General features: G+C 36.4%; 1 protein-coding gene across 3 annotated transcripts in view; it reads right to left on the bottom strand.

The window, feature by feature from the left end:
* The window catches only part of LOC145686340 (F-box/LRR-repeat protein 4-like), a 110,442-nt gene that overhangs the window by 20,956 nt on the left and 70,590 nt on the right, over nucleotides 1-18,896 (bottom strand). Inside the window, exon 1 of one of the 3 annotated variants that reach the window (XM_081759568.1) lies at nucleotides 9,738-9,890. The exons of the other annotated variants lie outside the window; for them this stretch is intronic. Within the exon in view, the coding sequence (XP_081615694.1) occupies nucleotides 9,738-9,790 (53 nt within the window). The 5' untranslated portion in view covers nucleotides 9,791-9,890. Of the gene's footprint in view, nucleotides 1-9,737; nucleotides 9,891-18,896 lie in introns of those variants that run through there. 3 annotated transcript variants of the gene reach the window in all.

The following is an 18,896-nucleotide window of genomic DNA, read 5'->3' on the forward strand; positions in this document are numbered from 1 at the left end:
CTAGCTAAAGCCTGAAATCGTAACGTTCTATAATGGAACTAAATCTGGAGTTGATGTCATAGATGAAAAGTGCGGCACTTATTCAACTTCTAGAAGAAGCAGAAGATGGCCCTTGGTGTTATTATACAGACTTTTGGACATTGCAGGGATAAATTCACAAGTAATATTTCTGTTCAATAATGTAGAAATTAATCAACCGAGAAGACTATTTCTATTTCTAATATTGTTATTGATTTTAATGTACTTTTTCATGCTGATTTCAAATCTACTACTAGTTTTTTAATGCCTAAAATAGTTTTTGTAGTAAAGCTGCCTGAACACAATAATGTGAAATATGTGCAGAATAAAACAATATAGAATAACATAATATGAATAGAAGAATAACACGAAAATTGACAAATACGATACATTTAATACGCATTTTGAAAATTACATTGTTGTCACATGTTAGAACATCAATATTTTATGGGCCAGCGGTTTGCTTTAATTATGGCTCTCCATCTTTTTGGCATGGAATGCACTAATTTCAGAAGAAGTTCTTTCGTGGCAATATAGTTGAAGGAAAATATTAAAGCTTCAATTAACTCACGTTTGTTTGAAGGTTTTTTCTTTGAAATTTTATAACCAATTTTAAACCATAAGCTCTCTATCGGATTAAGGTCGGGAGACGGTCCTGCCCAGTTCATTCTATTCACAGTATGGTCTTTGAGCCATTTCTGGACTACCTTTGCACGGTGACAAGGGGCGTTATCATCCTGAAAAATCCATGACTGATTCCCAAAAAGATCTCTTGCAGTTGGTAGCAATTTATTTTGTAGTATTTCAATGTAATCCATGGCTTTCACTATTCCGCTAACGATGTGAAGTCTTCCAACGCCACGAGAAGACATGCAACCCCATACCATCACTTTTGTCGGGTACTTTACTGTGGGCTTCAGACACTGAGGGCTGAATTCCTCATGAGTGCGTCGTCTTACATAGGCACTACTTTGGTTACCAGAAATACAAAACTGACTCTCGTCACTAAATATGACCTTTTCCCAGTCTTTAATAGTCCATAATGAATGTTCCCTTGTCCACGTCAATCGCCTCTTGCGTTGAAATTCAGTCCGTAATGGTTTTGGGCACGCTTTACAGCCTCGTAACCCAATTTCCAGCAGTCTTCCTCTAACAGTTCTTGAGCACACACTCACATTTGATGTCAAAGTCCATTGTTTCAAAATTTTCTTTGAATTAAGCTTTCTGTTTGAAAGTGAAATCCTGTGCAATAACCTGTCTTCACGTAAAGATGTTTTTCTTGGTTGTCCTGATCGCCCGCTGTCCGCAACAGAATTTGTTTCAGAAAATCTTTTCAAAGTTCTCACGACAGTAGAAAGACCACATGGTACTTTGGCAGCAATTTGGCGCATAGAATAACCTTCTTCCTTCAAATGTATTATTTTGTGTCTTTTATTCTCAGGCAGATATGAAAACTTAGCCATAATTCCAATATTTTTCACAAATGCACTTCAAATTGCTTTCAATACACTACTAAACCAAGTTTCACCTTCCCCTTTCAACCCTTTATCGCCACTGCTCTCTGATTGGTTGAAATAACGGAGCATTTCATTGGTTGAAAACACACACTCATTCTTACAGTGACCTTGTGCTTTCTTGTCAAGGTTTTTTTTCACCGTATCAATGAAACTATTTACTTTAGATGAAATCTACAGATAGATTTGAAATCAGCATGAAAAAATACATTACAATCAATAACAATATTTAATCATCATCATCATAGGTATTCTGCCTTTATTGACAGGTCACTTGCCGCAGCTGAGAAGCTTCCATGCTCCACGGTCCTCCGCTAACCTTTTCGTCTTCGCGTATGATCTTTCTGTTTTAATATAATCCATTAATTGTAGTCTCCTTCGCCCCCTCCCTCTTTCCCTCCACCATACCCTCTAGGACGTTCCTCATGATACAATCTCTTCTTAGGCAATGTCCCAACCAGTTTCTCTTCCTCTTCCTAATAATATCTAAAAGTGTTCTTTTCTCACCCACCATTTCTAACACTCTCTCATTCGTTTTCCGCTCGACCCAACTAATTCTTTATTGATTATTTAAGATAGTGCGATAATTTCATAACGAAATATGAAGTCAAACACAAAATTTAGGCAAAAAAAAAAAAAAAAAAAATGAGTGTGTTCAGGACTTTTTGCCACTACTGTATATTATATATATATATCTGTTTTACTGTAAAAAAACGGTCCTGATGAAAAAAATATAAAATGTCTCAAAACGAATAAAATATCTAATTACAGCAAATATTTTTAAAAACATGTCTAGAGTTATGCTGCATTGCCTTACTTATTTTTAAAAAAATATTTTTATTGTAAAAAAATATCAATTTGGGAGTCTATTTGACCCGCGCGCGAGTACTCCTGTCACAAAAAAAGGCCGCGAGTACTTACGGGTTAACTTAAAACCCATGAGTGTTTTTCTTTGCTTTTCTACTTTGAATTGGTTCCAAACCCGCAATTTAAACTATACTGTCCTGTAATATTGTTTTCATTTGTTGATAAGTACAACAGATATGTCATAACGTTTGACACTGAATGATATAAAGTGTTTTCAACAACAATGCTATCCTATATAACTAATGGGAATTAACTTTTTCCCACATTGCAACGAAAGTGGTTCTGCGACACTATCGGCTAGAGTTGTAACTAACTGTATCGTCTGCTACTCGCAGTAGCTAAGTGCATCATTGGCTAATTCTATCAGACTCAGGCGCTCTGAATGATTTGATTCGTTCTTGTTTTTAATAGTTCGTAGTACCCAACTTCCTTGAGTGGTGGTGCCACGGTCTCCACAGTTTCAGCGGAAGAGCAGTTCAAACCTCTTATACTATATAATTACTCTATGAGCAACATGTTTTCACAACCGTAATTTCTAGTTGTAAGTAAAACCAAGTATATCATCTCAATCTACAGACATTTCTTTCTTTCTTTCCAGACGTTGACGCTGTTTTTTGCTAGCACGTAAACACAGGCAGGATTTCCAAAATGGCCTGCACCGATGTTTCGTTTCGACACCGTGCTGTGTTTGATTTCCTTGTTAAAGAGAACCAATCTGCTTCTGAAATTCACCGCAAACTGCAGCGTGCCTATGGAGATGTGTGCATGGGTGCCAGCAGTGTTGGGAGATGGCTGAAACATTTTAAGGATGGAAACACGATTATCGAACATCAGCCACGCAGCTCGCACCCTCGAAGTGCCTAAACGAAACGCAACAAGGTAAAGGTTGATGAGCTGATTAGGGGAGATAGGGGTGAAACTTATCACTGTGAATGATATCGCTGTAAAACTTGGTGTTGAACATAGTGCAGTGCAAGAAATGATTCACAGGTTAGGTTATCGGAAGGTTTTTGCCCGTTGGGTCCCACAGTTATTAACCGAGGACCACAGACGTCAAGGACTAACCATTGCCCAAACCCTTCTTCAGAGATTTTTATATAAAAGTGATGACCTTTTGACGGGTATTGTGACTGGAGATAAAAGCTGGTTCCATTATTATGAATCTGAAACAAAACGAGAGAATATGGAATGGCACCGCTTGATTTCACCACCGAAGAAAGCAAAGAGAGTGCAATCGATAGGAAAAGTTATAGGGAGCGTCTTTTGGAATGCACAGGGTTGCAATCTAGTTCACTTTCTTGAGCCTGCACAAACCATAAATTCTGGACGCTACATCCAGACACTTTGGAGGCCCCGTCGTGCCTTGCGTGATAAACGCCCTAGAAAGAAGATCATCCTTAAATAGGACAATGCGCGTTCGCATATTTTACGTGCCACTATGGAGCAGATTAGGAGATTTGGGTGGAAAACACTTCCACATCCTTCCTACAGCCCCGGGCAGAACGGCATGTACTAATTACATGTTTTAGGAGCAAAATTTAGTCATAGGGACCACAACACACTTGTTTGCTCTGGGGCCTATTATGCTGTTAAAACGGCACTGGAGACTACAGTAGACGGTACCAGCGCGGGGCCCGATTGGGAGCAATCGGTCTAATCGGCTTAAGGTCGGCCCTGAGCATAAACGCAGAAATGAGTTCGACAAAGGGTTTGCAGGGACCAAACTCAGTGCAAAAATAGTGAACTTGTGTTTAGAAGGAAATCATATGTGACAAAAAAGGCCGTGACGAAAGTTGTAAACAGTTTTCAAGATATTCTGCAAGCTTGTAAAAGTGTCCTTTTGCTGAAAAATATCAATTTGAAATATAGTTCACTTATACAGTGTTTCATTTATTCCTTGTGTATTCTTTTTATGTTTACCCGATTAATATGTTTCATTGTTCGTAACAGTATCTCATTTTTTAAACAATGTTTAACAAGGAAAGATTTTAACAGAGGTCAAAACTTCCCTTGAAAACTTGTACATGGATAGATGCTTTAACTGAAGGTTAAAAATAAATAAATAAATAAAACAGTGCTCATACGAAACTATACTATAACAATTTTGTAAATTCTAATCGCTCATATAAGCAGGCATCCTGTGTAGTTCTTAATATGACCGCAATATTGACCAACTCACTGACGGAAATGCTTATACGTTAATGCGTATTTTCGCAGATTCCTATTGTCCCTTTTATTATTTATAGCTTATTTCGTAGAAGCAGTTAATATTATGTGTTTAGTATTTTGTTCATACATTCTCTACCAGTGTAAAAATGATCACGGCAGTTTCAACCTTATCTTGTAAGATGTTACAATGCTGGTGAAAAAAAGCTGTGGTTTATACAGTTTCTTAAATTTATTTTTAATGCCTTTTAGTAGCTGTGTCTCTGGCCAGGATAAGGTGTAGGCAAGGAAGATATCGGCGAGGGCCTATCTAACGTACCATCCCCGCATTCGCCTGGTTAAACTGAGAGAAACACTGCAAAACTTTAGTCAGGATGGTTGGCGGAGGAATTCGACCCCACTGCCTCTCAGTACTACGGGATGTTACCGCCTGGTCCGCGAGGGATGGGTGTATCTTGCGTTTTTACCACGATGACAAACAGCCGTTTCGAGAGTTTTTTCTTCTTTGGTCAACAAATGGTAAACTTGGTTCCTATGGGCAATCCAGCTATTTTGTTACATTGTGCTAGACAATTTTTTCCTGCTGTTTAATTCAGTTCAAAAAAGTGGCTTCGGAGTGTGTGAGGCTTTGTTTTCTGAGCATTACAATATTCTCAAGGCAAGAAAGCGAATACCACATTTTCATTTTAAAATAAATGTTTAAGTTCAGCATTACATCTTAATTGCCGCAGGTATTGTATAATACAATATTGTCGAGATTTACTTATCACGTCTAATAGTAAATTAGTAGGAAATTCATAGGTATATCTGGTGACTGCCTGTATGAAATACCATTCTTAAATAAAATAGTAAATAATGTAATTATGTGTACTTGTCTACCTTTCTCTGCCACATTGCTGAAAGGGGATAGTTCTACGAGAAACCTAAACAACCTTTGATTGGTATCGCTCGCTCGTTTTTTTTTTTTTTGGGGGGGGGGACGGTATACCAATCAATTTTCTTGAGAGTGTAAGTTAGATTCCTCTTTTGAGCACTACTTGCTTTCAACAAAGTAGACAGTTAGATATTATATTTGGATTATTTACATTATACTTAAAAATGTGAGTTACTTACCATACGCATTGTCAATAAATATGCCTAAATTTTGTCCCCTATATAGCAGCATGAGGTATTTTCTATTTATACGTAACATACGTACATCAAGTTTGTTACGTTCATTTAAGCGTCGCATTGTGCTCAGTTTATAAATAACATGAGACCTTCCATTTACAAGTAACAATATTACATTAGTTTTATATGTTTAAAAAAAGCGATTTTTTTTACGCTTATATAAGCGTCACAGTTTTTAGAGTGTATCCTTACTCAACCTCTCCAAGCATGATTATTTTCTATCCAGAGGTTTTCTCCAAATATAATATAAAGATAAATAATAACTAAACAACATTAAGTTTATACGAGGATGGCAAAACATGTAATTTTCATCAGGCAAGCAACTTACGATCTTTTGAATTAAATCTTTACGAGAACAGCAAAACATATATAACTTTTTGACAATTTTTTGATTTTCTCCTCCAGTAGCTGCTTAAACGGAGATAATGGCTGAATTTAAACTTCTCTATTTAGCAGTATATATCGTTTTCACCAGTGAATTGAAAATATATTCAATTAATTCATAATGTTGTAATTACCTTGCTTGTATAAATGTATACCGTATATGTTTTGCCATCCTCGTATAGAATTATAAAGATAATAAACTGAAGACTGATTGGAATATAACGTCCTTTTTTACCACAAAGGTTACATAAGAGAGACCACACCGAAGTCCGAACTACTACTCCGAATTCAATCCGGACTCAGTACTTCTCACAAAGGATCCAACAAGGGAATACGCACGTTAGCCATTTGCCTACGAAGGACACAGAGATAACAAAATAAGAATCTAGCTTATTTGGTAACAAAACAAATACTACTTTCCTAGCTTGAAATTAGTAGACAATTATTTCGGTTATTTCATTTTCCTAAAGTTTCTCTAATGTGTTACCAGGTGAAAACTCGGAGGTTCCAATCACAAAACCTTCAGCTGCTGGCCAGGGAACTTAAAATATCCTTAATTCGTCACCCTCCCTATCAAGACAACGAATGCAGAGTGCAAATTTAGTGAAGCGGAAATCAAGACATTAACAGATGAGAAAAGTGCCTCATGAGACTCTTAGATCTACGCACTAACAATAATATCCATTTACCTTACCTCTCTTGTAAACGTGAAGAAAATAAATTTTAATGTACGTAGAATAAAAACGTCTATTTTATACGTCTTTTTTTGCTTTATTTTCAAAATGTATACAGCCAAAGGAGAAAACACTGAGTTCTTTACAAGTATACGATCAAACAATTCGATATAATTATAATCGTTGAAAGTGGACTGCGTAATATTTTTGTAATTCGGAATTCTTTGATCATAGATGCAGTGTGTTTAAACAAGAAGGAAGTACTACTGCACTACTTGGAAATCAGAACGTGGATGGGTATTACTGACGATTCTTAAATATCATAAAATATTTAATGTTAACTCCTATGAATGTATTCTTACGAAACTTCTGACAAGTAGTGTAACTATACATGTTTATGCTATCCAATCTAATACTTTATGAGAATTTTTATCAATTTAATGAACCTGATTGCTAAGTAAAGCGGGGAGACTCTAATCTTCCAGAAATAAATTCAGTGTTTTCCTTTGTGAGTTCACCAGATGTATCCAAAAATACTTTTAAGTTCATGAACTTATTTAGTTTAAATTCGAAGAACAATATACTGAATGAGAAAGGCTGGACACTGGACTTAGTAATTTCAAATATTGATGGCGTCTTTAGAACGCCCTTTGGTTTCTGAAGATAGGCTTATTCCTGTATTGGAAGACTTATTGTATCTGAATTGACGATTAATAAGAGACAAAACTGCAAAACAATTTATAGGTATACGGATAAGGATAAGCAGATGAAAAGTTTCTTACACGGATTGCTGTGATATTTATACAAAAAGTACCTCATATTAAAGGGTAACTTTGGCCAGAAAATCAACTTCAAAGTCCTTCGAATTTTGAAGTTATTGTTGAAAATGCGAAAATCAGAGACTGCTCATGTGTCGGAAACGACTTGAGTTGATTTTAACGTCCCTTTCAGCAGCGAGGCTATATGAAACGGGGTCTACTGATTAACGAGGAATTCGAACCACATGAGCTCCCTCCGGAAATCGAACCAGTCTCTCCCATGCCAAAGGCGCGTACGCTAACCGCTTAGCCAGGGAGGAGCTGTCGGAAACGACTTGAGTTACGAGGGTGAAAAAAAATATGAATATACCTTGCTCGAAGAGTCTTACAGGAAACAAGAAACAAATGTATTTCGCCCTTCAAATTTATAGCGAAAAGCGCGTCGAAAATATTCGAATTCAAATCCTTTTGCTTGATGTTTGAGTGACCACCTTCTATTTTCCATCATAGAAGCAATACCAACCCATCTATAATATATTTTGACCATGGTTCGATACCTTCGGTGCAACTTGGTGTAAAGTGAGGAAAACTAAAGTCGAGATGCTGTATTTTCGCCTGCAAGATAAGCAACTCACGGATTAATACTTTGAATATCCAAGTAAACTACAGTAGACATTTTGAGATAGTATTCTGTTAAAAGGTTTTCTCTCAGAGCATTACTTATGCTGTCGATACACTCCTTTCTGGTCAATCTATTCCCATACAAATAAAATGGAGTGCCCGTTTCTATGCATTGTACTAGCTCACTTAAGGTACCGTTTCAGCATCTGTTCGATGGATACTATACTTAAGTGTTTTATAAAGGGTAGCCTACATAAAAGTAGCCCGGCCAGGTAAACGAGTAAACAATTGTGTATAATTCTCTGAGTAGTTCTTGTTGACGCCGGCGTGCTGCTCGATGTGTAGTTGTTTAATATGTGGGTAAGCCTGTGTTCACAATTTCCTACACTTTTTGGTACTCTGTATTATCAGGTATTACCAAACCGAATTACGTTTGTGTACCACCCTGTAGTTGCGTAAGTGATGTGAAGTTTGTTCAAATAAGTTTCGCTTTTCTTTCAGTACCGAGGTTATGTGAGATGTAGACTTACAGTTTAAGGTAAAGTCCGAATCAATGTAATGCGTTCAAAATTTTCAAGACTTCCTTACCGAGAATCGAACCCGTGACCCGTGCATCGAAGATGCGCGATCTAACCACCATAATTAGCGGGAAGGGAAATTTAAAATAGTAAAAAATACATAGAAAGTAGAATTTCAGTTGCAAAAGAAACTGCCCATTTTACAAAATAGATATAAAAGACAGTATGTGACATTCGCATCTTCCCTCTTGTTCCTGATTGACGCCCATGCACAAGATAGTTGTTGGTTGGTTGGCTAGAATTTAGCGTCCCTTTTCAGCACGGACACACTATGAGACGTGGACTTATTGTTTCAGGTGGAATACGAACAACCGTAAAAGCGTTCAAATTTCAAGGCTTTCCCAGCAGGAATGGAACACGGAACCACGTACACCAAAGATTGAGCGCTAGAAACTATACCAGCGAGGAGGTGCCAATATTGTCATAATATAATGAAAATGTATTATGGTATCAGCAGAAATACTGAAAAAAGAAAGGAATGGTTCTTAGGTGGTCTCTACAATTTCTGATTTTTTTTTTCAGTATGTGTGCTTACAGAATACATCTCATCGCCTATCAACGTCTCCAAGTGTCAACTGAAATGTTTGCTGCCAATTTATATATAAATAGAGTGAGGTTGCCAAAATCGTACGATTTTACAGTTAAGATTTTTCTAAAAATCGAGGGATAAAGATAAAGTGATTAATAAAAATGGTTAGTTAAATATCTAGAGTTAGGTATGACAGATGATTTCAGAAACCGTATCCCACGCTATCGTATTAGAGCATGAGAGGCAGGTTCTGATCTCTTCTTTACAGAAGTAAAGGTACCCTAATTTACCTCAAGATGCTTAGTCACAATTTTATTTACACCATGTACATAATGCGATTATTTGCACAATATCTACGTTACAAGTTACTAATATGATTTTCGCTAGGAAACCAACTACGATGGCTCAGATTGTCTTTTTTAGCTGTTCTTTTTACTAGAGGAGGTAGCTAAACTTACCGGTAAATGTGGAAACCTCTCACCCAAAGTCCGTGGTTTCTTCCTTTCCACATGACTAACTCAAAATCACTCTTGACGTCTTGGCTGCCTCCGTGATTTTTCCTTTTTCATCTCTGTCCGCTTGAATCCCATTATATTGCCCAATTTTATCAGTCTTTTAACTTCACATTAAAGACTTGATGACTTTCTTTTTGCAATTAAAAAGTCTCATTACCTACTATATCCATTGTCCCTTAGGACACGTCGTTATAACCAAAAAAACGTATTAATGGTTCCTCTTTTTTTCTCATTAAATCTGTTTTCAACAAACTCCCCCACTGAAAGTGTATATTATTTGAATATCACCTTTTAGTGTGTGTCTATACTCCCTTTTTTTCTCATTAAATCTCTGCTGGTAGTAAACGTCGAGACACTTACACAAAACGTATTAGATTCAAAATATGCTGATAAATAATATGAAACATATTTAATAAAAATGTGAACTTCAAAATGAATAGACAAGAATAGGAATCACAGTTCACACTCACAACATCCCACGGAAACAACATAACTGATTTTCCACACTCTACAACACAAATTCCATAAAAACAAGAGAAAGGCAAGTCACGGTCCTCCAGTCCTCTTAAGGGGGATATTCTGTCACCCATGGAAGGCGAAGGTATCCGAATGCTTCTCACGTGGACCATCTCAGCTGGAAGTCAATCCACTGGAGGAAGCAGTACAACACCCTGTTGTTGTCTTGAAACACCATAATAGCTCATTGGCAAGTTCGTTTCTATTAGAAATCACCACACTAGGTTGGCAGTAGGTTGAGTTGGAATAGGAACCATCTTCTTCATTGGAAACTTGGAGGAGACGTCAGCGTCGTTTTACGGAAGCCAAATCCAGCGTCGAGAATTGAACCAATGTGCTCCATCCTGTGCAGTCCTCGATGTGACTGGTGGAGGCATTTTTACTTGATTGGATCAATGGATAAGAGGGATTATGAATGACGTGAAAAGAAGGATATAAAGGATAGGCCTTTATTTTTATTGGTTTTGTAGGTGGTTGGGGTGTATTGTTTTTATACCAGATTTGATAGAAAAAAAGACAGGCTTTTCTCAATTCAAGGCAGAGACATGACAGCAATTTTCCAGTGCAATTTTAATTATATATATATTTATATATATGTTGTTGCTATGCGTGTGGAGGGGTTGTACAGAAGGATAATAATTTAGATGCAGCATGTTACAGATGCGGGTGCGTAGATAAGGTATATATGTTGATCAGAACCAGATTCTGAAAGGAAGTGGAAAAGGTAAGAAAAAAGGGAAAAAAGAAAGTGAAAAATGAAATGTTTAAGCATCCCGAGTTTTTTTTAATGGATTCGCCACTACTGTACTCACTGTACCTGGGGATAGGTACTTTTTTTAATAAAACACAATTACTAATTCTTTGTGGAGTATAGTACGGATTAGCAATGGGAAGGGGGCATTGTAAAAATGGGGAGTCATTGACCTGTGGAATAGGGATAGCCGCATGCAGTCTTACTTTGTGAGTAATTCAATGATTGAATAAGATGACATGGTTGTTGAGAAAGTAACCCATAGAGATTAATGAATGGACCAACTAAAGGAATTTCGAAAGGGAAAGTGATTCATTATTATTATTATTATTAATAATAATATTATTATTATTATTATGCATGTTCTGTTCATGTAGGAGTGGGGTGTTCTATTTCCTTTTGTGTGGAAGCGCAAGTTTCTATTCTTGCTTGTTTCTAATATTAAGATGTTAAGGTGAACATGACCTCCGGGAAAGTTAGAATCTGAAATGTTTCATATTGTCTGTGTTTTCAATGCCAGGGAGTTATTTAGTTCTTGCAAAGAAATATGTTCTTGAATTTTTTCTGTATTGTTTTTCGTTGACGGAAAATTAGGTGACAAAAAACAATTCTGACTTTTAGCTTGGGGTAAATTGTCACTGTTAAATGTTTCTATATGTATTATTCAGAAATGTTTCAAAGTATTGTAAAACACTATGGGACTTCTCTTTCGCCTGAAGGACATAAGAGATGTGAAGTGTATTACTGTAACCGAACTTCCTTGTTATCAGATTAACTGAAGATCATTATCCATATTGTTACTTTCCATATTATTTTTCTTTTCTGTATTTTGTTCCCTCTCTCTCCCTCTCTTTTATTTTTTGGCAATGACATGTGTGAGTCATTATCAGATAAACTGTACTGAAATGTTAGTTAACGATTAGATACAAATTATGTCCTTAGTGCTTTTTGTAAAAAAAAAGTTACAAACTTGAAACGTGTGTCATTTTCAGCATACATTACTGCGTTACTGCAGTGATTGTGAGATTGGCGTAATCTAAAACGGAATGCTGGAGCAATTTGTTGCATACCATAAAAAAATAGTTTTGGCGATTTGACCTTATTTTTACCTTGCAGTCCTTATGCCTGACATATTTTGTTATTGATCTGCTCGTCATTTTGTGTTGCCATGGGGGTGTATGCTTAGGTAGTGTTCAAAATTGCCTTGATAAAAAGGACACTGCTCGGTGAGAATATATATCAGAATTCGATAGCAATGTATGTGAAGCAGCAACATCATCTAGAAGATAACGTAATAGGTATGTTTTCTTTTTTTGCTAATTTAAGTTTTATGGTGTCATGGAACAGTGTGGGTTTCATTATGATAATTCTAATGAAATGTTTGAACGTTAATTTATCAACCTTGCATGATTTTCATTAGCTAAATGCTAGCTTTCTGTGCATGATTTCACTTAGGAAATCAACATGGCCAAAGATCTGAGAGGAGACTTTAGGTTTCAGGCACAGGAAAACAAAAGGAGCGGATGCCTTGGGGGCGACATGACACACTGCTGTGAGGTTTCAGCCGTGGATGTCAACCTTTGGTAATGAACTGGTCAAGCTGGTAACGCATTTCTGCTATGTAATTACAGTTGAATTTCATCTCTCTTTTGCGACGCTTGTAACTAAAATCAAATTTATGCATTTTACTTGTAGTAAGCTTTCATGAATGATTACTGATGTTCGAGATGGTTAGAAAGAATGTCTTGGTGCTTGTAAAGACCGGTAATGTTTGTCGTTTTAAATAACAGTAAAAGAGGGATGCACATTGTTAGTGATGAAGTCGCAATTAGAGCTTCGTAAGTAGATGGTAATGTAAAACGGCGGATGCGGTTCAGGTTATTTAGGCCCTCAGTTTAACTATGTTGCACGTAACGTATACAAAACAAGCATATGATATATTGATGAATGTAATCCAGTGTGCTATAATGTGAGGTTATTGAGGGTGAGTATAATTCCCTTTTTAACACCTTATCCTTTATTTTTACTTTTACTTTGAATCCTGCTAAATGCAATGTTTCATTCTATTTTTGGTGCTGAGAAAAAAAGGAAACAGAAGTTATGGTGTGTGTGTTTGTTTCCCGCAAGTTAAAGCGAAGCGAATGTTGATAGGAATTGTCGTTCAATTGGGGGGGGGGGGGGGAGGCTGAACAAGTAAATGAGTGTCAGTTGCTCCTCTTTGAACATTCTCTTTGAATCCATTGGCGGTCGTCGGGTGCAAGGGGGCTGCTTCTCCCCCAGTAAGAATTCCTATTTATTGTTACGATTATTATTATTCTCAGAATGTGATTAATTGCGGATTTTGGAAAATTATGACTCAAGGCCATGGTGTATGTGTACCAAAATGCATTTGTCTGTTGTCATGCTGGATCAAACCATAAACGTCACGTACGTGATGCTTAGCCTCTGTCATTGATTTATCCCGGTTCCTAAGTTGGTATCTCTAGTCCCAATCGGAACGTAACCTGTTGTACATTACGCCATGCAATATTCGTTCTAATGTGTAAATTGAATATTTAATATAGTCTTGTACTATTGTGAGAAAGAAAGTTGTAAAATGTTATGATTAGTAGCATTTAATAGATCAATTGTCCGAATGGGATGGGTCTAAAAGTTAGGGGGTGGTCGCGAGTATTGACCCGCTGGGTGGTCTTGCATGCTAGTAGCGGCCTATGTCGTCACGTTTGTTTTTTTTTTATGATTCTCAGAGTATTGTATGATTTTCCTGAAACTTTGCAGTTGGTTGGCCCTTACCCATCTGTATTCTATCAGCAACTCGCGTTTGTCACAGCTCTGTAGATTACTATGTGTGTAATACAGAGAGGTAAGCGGGTTAAGGGGGGTCTTGATTCTTGTTATTTAACAGAATTCGATTTAAAAGTGCAGTGGCAGCAGTTATTATCATTTGTTAGTTGCTCTATTTCTTGGAAGAAAGTCTAAAACAACCAATATTATGGTGGTCCGAAGTCGTACAGAAAGTGTTGGTAGGTTTATAATTCTTCCCGATGCATAGTGTTGAGAAACAATTGCATGTTAAGTTATGTTGAAGTTGTATAAGTTCCGCTTTTTGTTTCGAGTACGCTGTTCTTGTCCGCATGTCATATAAGAACAGCTCATGAATTCCCACTGTACTGTATGATATTGCTGAAATGGGAAGATCTTCCTTGCTATACAGCTTAAACTTGATAAAGAAATGTTTTGGGGGCAAGTGATTTTTTTTATTTTTTTAAACGGTTGTCCTTGATGTATGCGACTAAGATGGATACAAGTAGTATTATTTGAAATAACGTACGTTCAACTTTACTTCTGAGCACCCTTCCTGGTAGTTATCATCATTTGGAGAGTTGATTTAGTATGCTGAGCCCTTCAAACCGTATTATATGGTAGTATGCATAGTGACTTAAAATTCTTCTTAGGTCTTACTCAATTTGCAATTTTTACAGTTATGTATTCCCTGAATGTTAATAGAATATCTCTACTGCGTTCCAGTTGTAGCTTACACTATTTATTAGTGATTTCAAGAGTACCGTATGCTGTATTATATGACTAGTAGGTTATTATGAGACGTGTGTTGCTGTATACATTCCTGATGAGTGTTAGTGTGAGCTTTCCTAGTATATTTTTGTCATTAGTGGCGAGTCAAAGCCTGTTGAACACAAAAGCATTTGGCGGAGTTTTTTTTCGGGGGGGGGGGGGGATGTAATAGTCGTTTGGGTAAAAAATGTAGTTGAGCAATTAGAAGTCACTGTATATTAGTTAATGAACTAATGTTTTAACCAACGTAGCTATAATCAGGGGGTGAAAAGGAAACTAAAAATTTCAAGGTTGAGTGAGAGTAATAAATAGCTGATAAGTTATGAAAGTTTCATCGCTCAGCTTTCTTTGCCTGCTATTTCAAGGAAATTAGAGGGAAAAAATTGAATGGTGTTGAAGGCTTAGGGCCTTTGATGGAAGGGTAAAAGCATGCGAGGAGTAAAAGCCTAGTTAATAGTATACATGGAATGTAACTACTGTGGGTACTATAGACTTCGTCAATGCACAGTTTTGTCTTTAATAACGTAACTTTATTTATTTAGTAACGAATTGATTTGATTGTAACTTAATCGTAATTATGTCGGTATGTTTCTATAGTAGCATTAAGTAAATCATACGAGTGGGAGACAAAGGCGGCAAACTTGCATGAGTGTAACTGTGAATGAAAGGGAAGAAGAAGAGATGAGAGTCAATTGTGAATGAAGGATGGATTGAATTTTAAGAGGAATGTAAATCACTAATCCTATTTCTGGACTTTTTAGATAAGCTAAAAACCATGATTTTTTAATATTTTTTAAAGATATTAACTCTAGTTTGAGATGCTTATTAGCGTTTAACATGGACTATAAAAGGACACTTAATGAATGGTAGTGAACCCGTCCTAGAGTAGTAGAGTAGTGGTTCTCAACCTTTGTGACTGACTATACGCGTTATGTCATGCACCCAATGTTTTATTTGCTACTTAATTACAGTGTGAGCCTTTATAACATTATTAATGCTCGTTGAAACGCTATAATTATTACTACACGTTATAGAAGTGCACAACACAATATAGTGTAACGACACACTGGTAGATGATCACCGTTCTCGAAAATCACTATGTAGGCTTAGAAAGTTGTTTAAAAAAGGAAAGTGCATGCGAATCTGCAAATGAGATTAAGCGCTTTGCGTGGGTGGATTGGGCTATAGTTTTGCTCTGGGTGAGGTTGTGTGCCATGTATGCTGCCTATGCCTTGATGCTGAGTATATATTTGTTATATTTGGTTTCAAAAACTATTTTTCGCTGTGTCTGGAATGTAAAGTTTAAGTCGTTTTTTGCAACATTAATTATTTTCCCTTCAACATCAATCTGATATGAATTTTCATCGAGCTTATTCAGAACTATGTGCGGGCCTGTATACAGTTGTCGCAAAGGTCCACTTTCATCCTTTTTAGTGCAGTCTTTTCAACAGAACTTGGGAACCCGGAATGAATTGGGTGGGGGTGTTTTTGGATTCCGCTTTTTCTTCCGAGGTTTTGAAAGAATTGTTCCCTCCTGAATTCTATTAGGTCCCGTAGTTCTTTGAGCATGACTAGTCTGTCATTGATGTCACTGGGAGGCGTATCACCGTGCAGAAAGTTCTGAATTGGGAATCGCACTTCCTTTCCAAATAAAATTTGAAACGGTGAAACCACAAACTGGGTTAAAGGAATGTGGCCGTAGCCTTGTGTAAATGCAAGGGCCACTGTTTGTGGTCCTGTTTGGCAAGAAATCTGAGGGCTGTTTGCAAATTTGAAATTCTTGATTCGACTCTTCCTATAGATTTATGCAAGTTTGGCAACGCATATATGGCCTTAATGCCTAGAGAATTTGAGGAAGGCTTTTGATTTGGAGCTGGTGTGGTTGCTTTGGTGATCTAAACGCTATGTCCTCATTATGCCGTAAGGTATAATTATTTCACTTGTAATGAAATCGATGAATGCATCTGAAGTAGAAGATTTTATAGTAGAGATGCAAGGGCTCGGAAAAAAACCGGCTTTTTTGAAAAAAAAACTCGGTTTTTTCTGCTTCGCTTTTTTGCTTGGGAAATTTTGGGCTTTTTTCAAAATTCTGCTTTAAATTGATAAAGCAGACTTTGTTTCGCTTCTCTATAACACAAAAAATCATTTAATTAGTGGTTGATGCTGATAATAATATAAAACCTCGAAAATAAACTATGAATTTCGAAAAGATATTTCAAACAATTTTTCTTCAACATATTTACATTATGAATTCCACAGGATTAACCAATGTATATAATAAGAATTTTTTAACTTTCTATATACAAAAGTAACAGAGTTGGCAAGAACCATGGTTGTTTTTGAAAATGCCAAAAACCCGTTTTTTGGGGGATGTTTAAACCAGGCTTTTTTGATTTAGATTTTTTGCTTTATGTATTTATATTACATATTCACAGAAATAAGTTTGTTTCGCCTTGGTGTTATTATGCAACAGCGGGGTTATGCCGGAAGAACTCCCATAAGCTTAAAGAAGTCCGGTCAGTAAATTTCTTAAATTGAGAATCTCCCGCCCTAGCCATCGGGAAAAACCAGTCATTACTTAAAATGTAAGACAATAACGGTAAAATCCTGTTATTGCTTTGCATGTAAAATTTAAAGGTCAACGTATCATAATCAGTACGCTAAAACTGAGGTATTAGATTACAAATTTAATACGTACATATCATTGAAAGTCCAATCCAAGCTAATGTTGGAAGCTACGTAGGCAATCGATAAATTTTGCCAATTTCTATCAATATATTTAAGCAATCTTGGCTTTTTTATAAAACAACAGGCATTTAGATATGCAGAAATATACAATTTGGTTTGTTTCGTATGTTTAGGCTTAACATCCTTACGAAGTACCGAGGTTATCAACGAGAAGACTTTCGCTTAAACTGACATCCGAACCGCTACTTGGTTTACGCATGAAAGAAGGGTTGTGTTCGACCGAGAATTGAACATGGGACACCTTGGTTAAAAGGTGAAAGGGAAATAAAACTATTGCAGGTGGTTTGATATCTGGAAACGTCACCATGAAGTTCACATGATTCGCATTTTTCATTCTTTTTATTTTTTTGGTTTAAACCAGTTATTAAAAAAAAAAACGTTGGTGTAAACCAGCCAACCCTAAAAGTAAACACTTCTTTAAAAAAATACACAAATAACTAGCAAAATAGTATGTAGTATTTTTACTTCAAAATATTCCATACCCTCTTTTTGAAACACAATAAAATTAAAATAAAACATAAGAGAAATACTTACATTTATATGATACACTTAAAGGCACATCTAGAGCTTTTGGTTCTGTATATTCTTGAAATTCTACAGTTAAGTTTTATATAACCACCATCACGGTTTACCCAATCCTCAAGTTTTCTGAATTTTTAACAAGAGGGATTCAACATATCATTACGGAACTCCCCCCCCCAAAAAAAAAATGGACTACGGAATATATTTAAGTTAAGCTAAATACAACTGCACAACAAACATGACTGAGTGATTAGCTTTTGCGCTTCTATCGGGATGTCCGGGATTCAACCAGCTTTTCTTCATTCCATCTGTAGAAATAGTGCGTGTACTGTGAGTTGACCGACTTCCTTTCTTATTGTTTTTAAATCGTTATTATTACTAATTACCAGCAGTGATGGTTTTGCGAAGGTTAGGGGGGCGGTCTTTCGGACTGAAGCCCGTTCCCCAAAGTTACGGAATGTCTGCAACAAACGAAATATCTATTAGTTATGCCTTTACTCATAAACTTTAAGCTCCCGTCAAATAAAAATTACGAATGTTTAGAAAAGCTAAACATAAGTAAGAAAAACCCTTCCCAAAATACTTTTCTAAATCCGCCACTGATTCTCAGTATAAAATGATTTTCAAGGTTGTATCCGCAAGATTATTCCTAAACATATAAACGAAAAGAAATATTAGTTATTCCTGTACTCATAAACTTCAAGCACCTCCCAAATAAAATTAGGACTTTTTAGGAAACGAAACAATCAGAAAAACCCATCCTAAAGTACTTTTCTAAATCCGCTACTGATTATTTGTTAAAATTGGTATTCAAGGTTGTGTCCGGAAAATTATTGCTAAATCACTTCACAGCTACAGTATAACAGAAATGTGCAAGTACGGTTTGAGGGATATATTGAAAAACGTACGCTTTGACGGATAAATAGAAAAACGAGGAAGTTTAACTTTTGCGCTAGAAGCTAGAGTACTAAAAGCGCTTAGAAATGAAACAC

Source organism: Thermobia domestica, chromosome 5, assembly GCF_964235325.1.
Source record: "Thermobia domestica chromosome 5, izTheDome1.hap1.1, whole genome shotgun sequence".
In the NCBI taxonomy this organism is placed as follows: Eukaryota; Metazoa; Arthropoda; class Insecta; order Zygentoma; family Lepismatidae; genus Thermobia; species Thermobia domestica.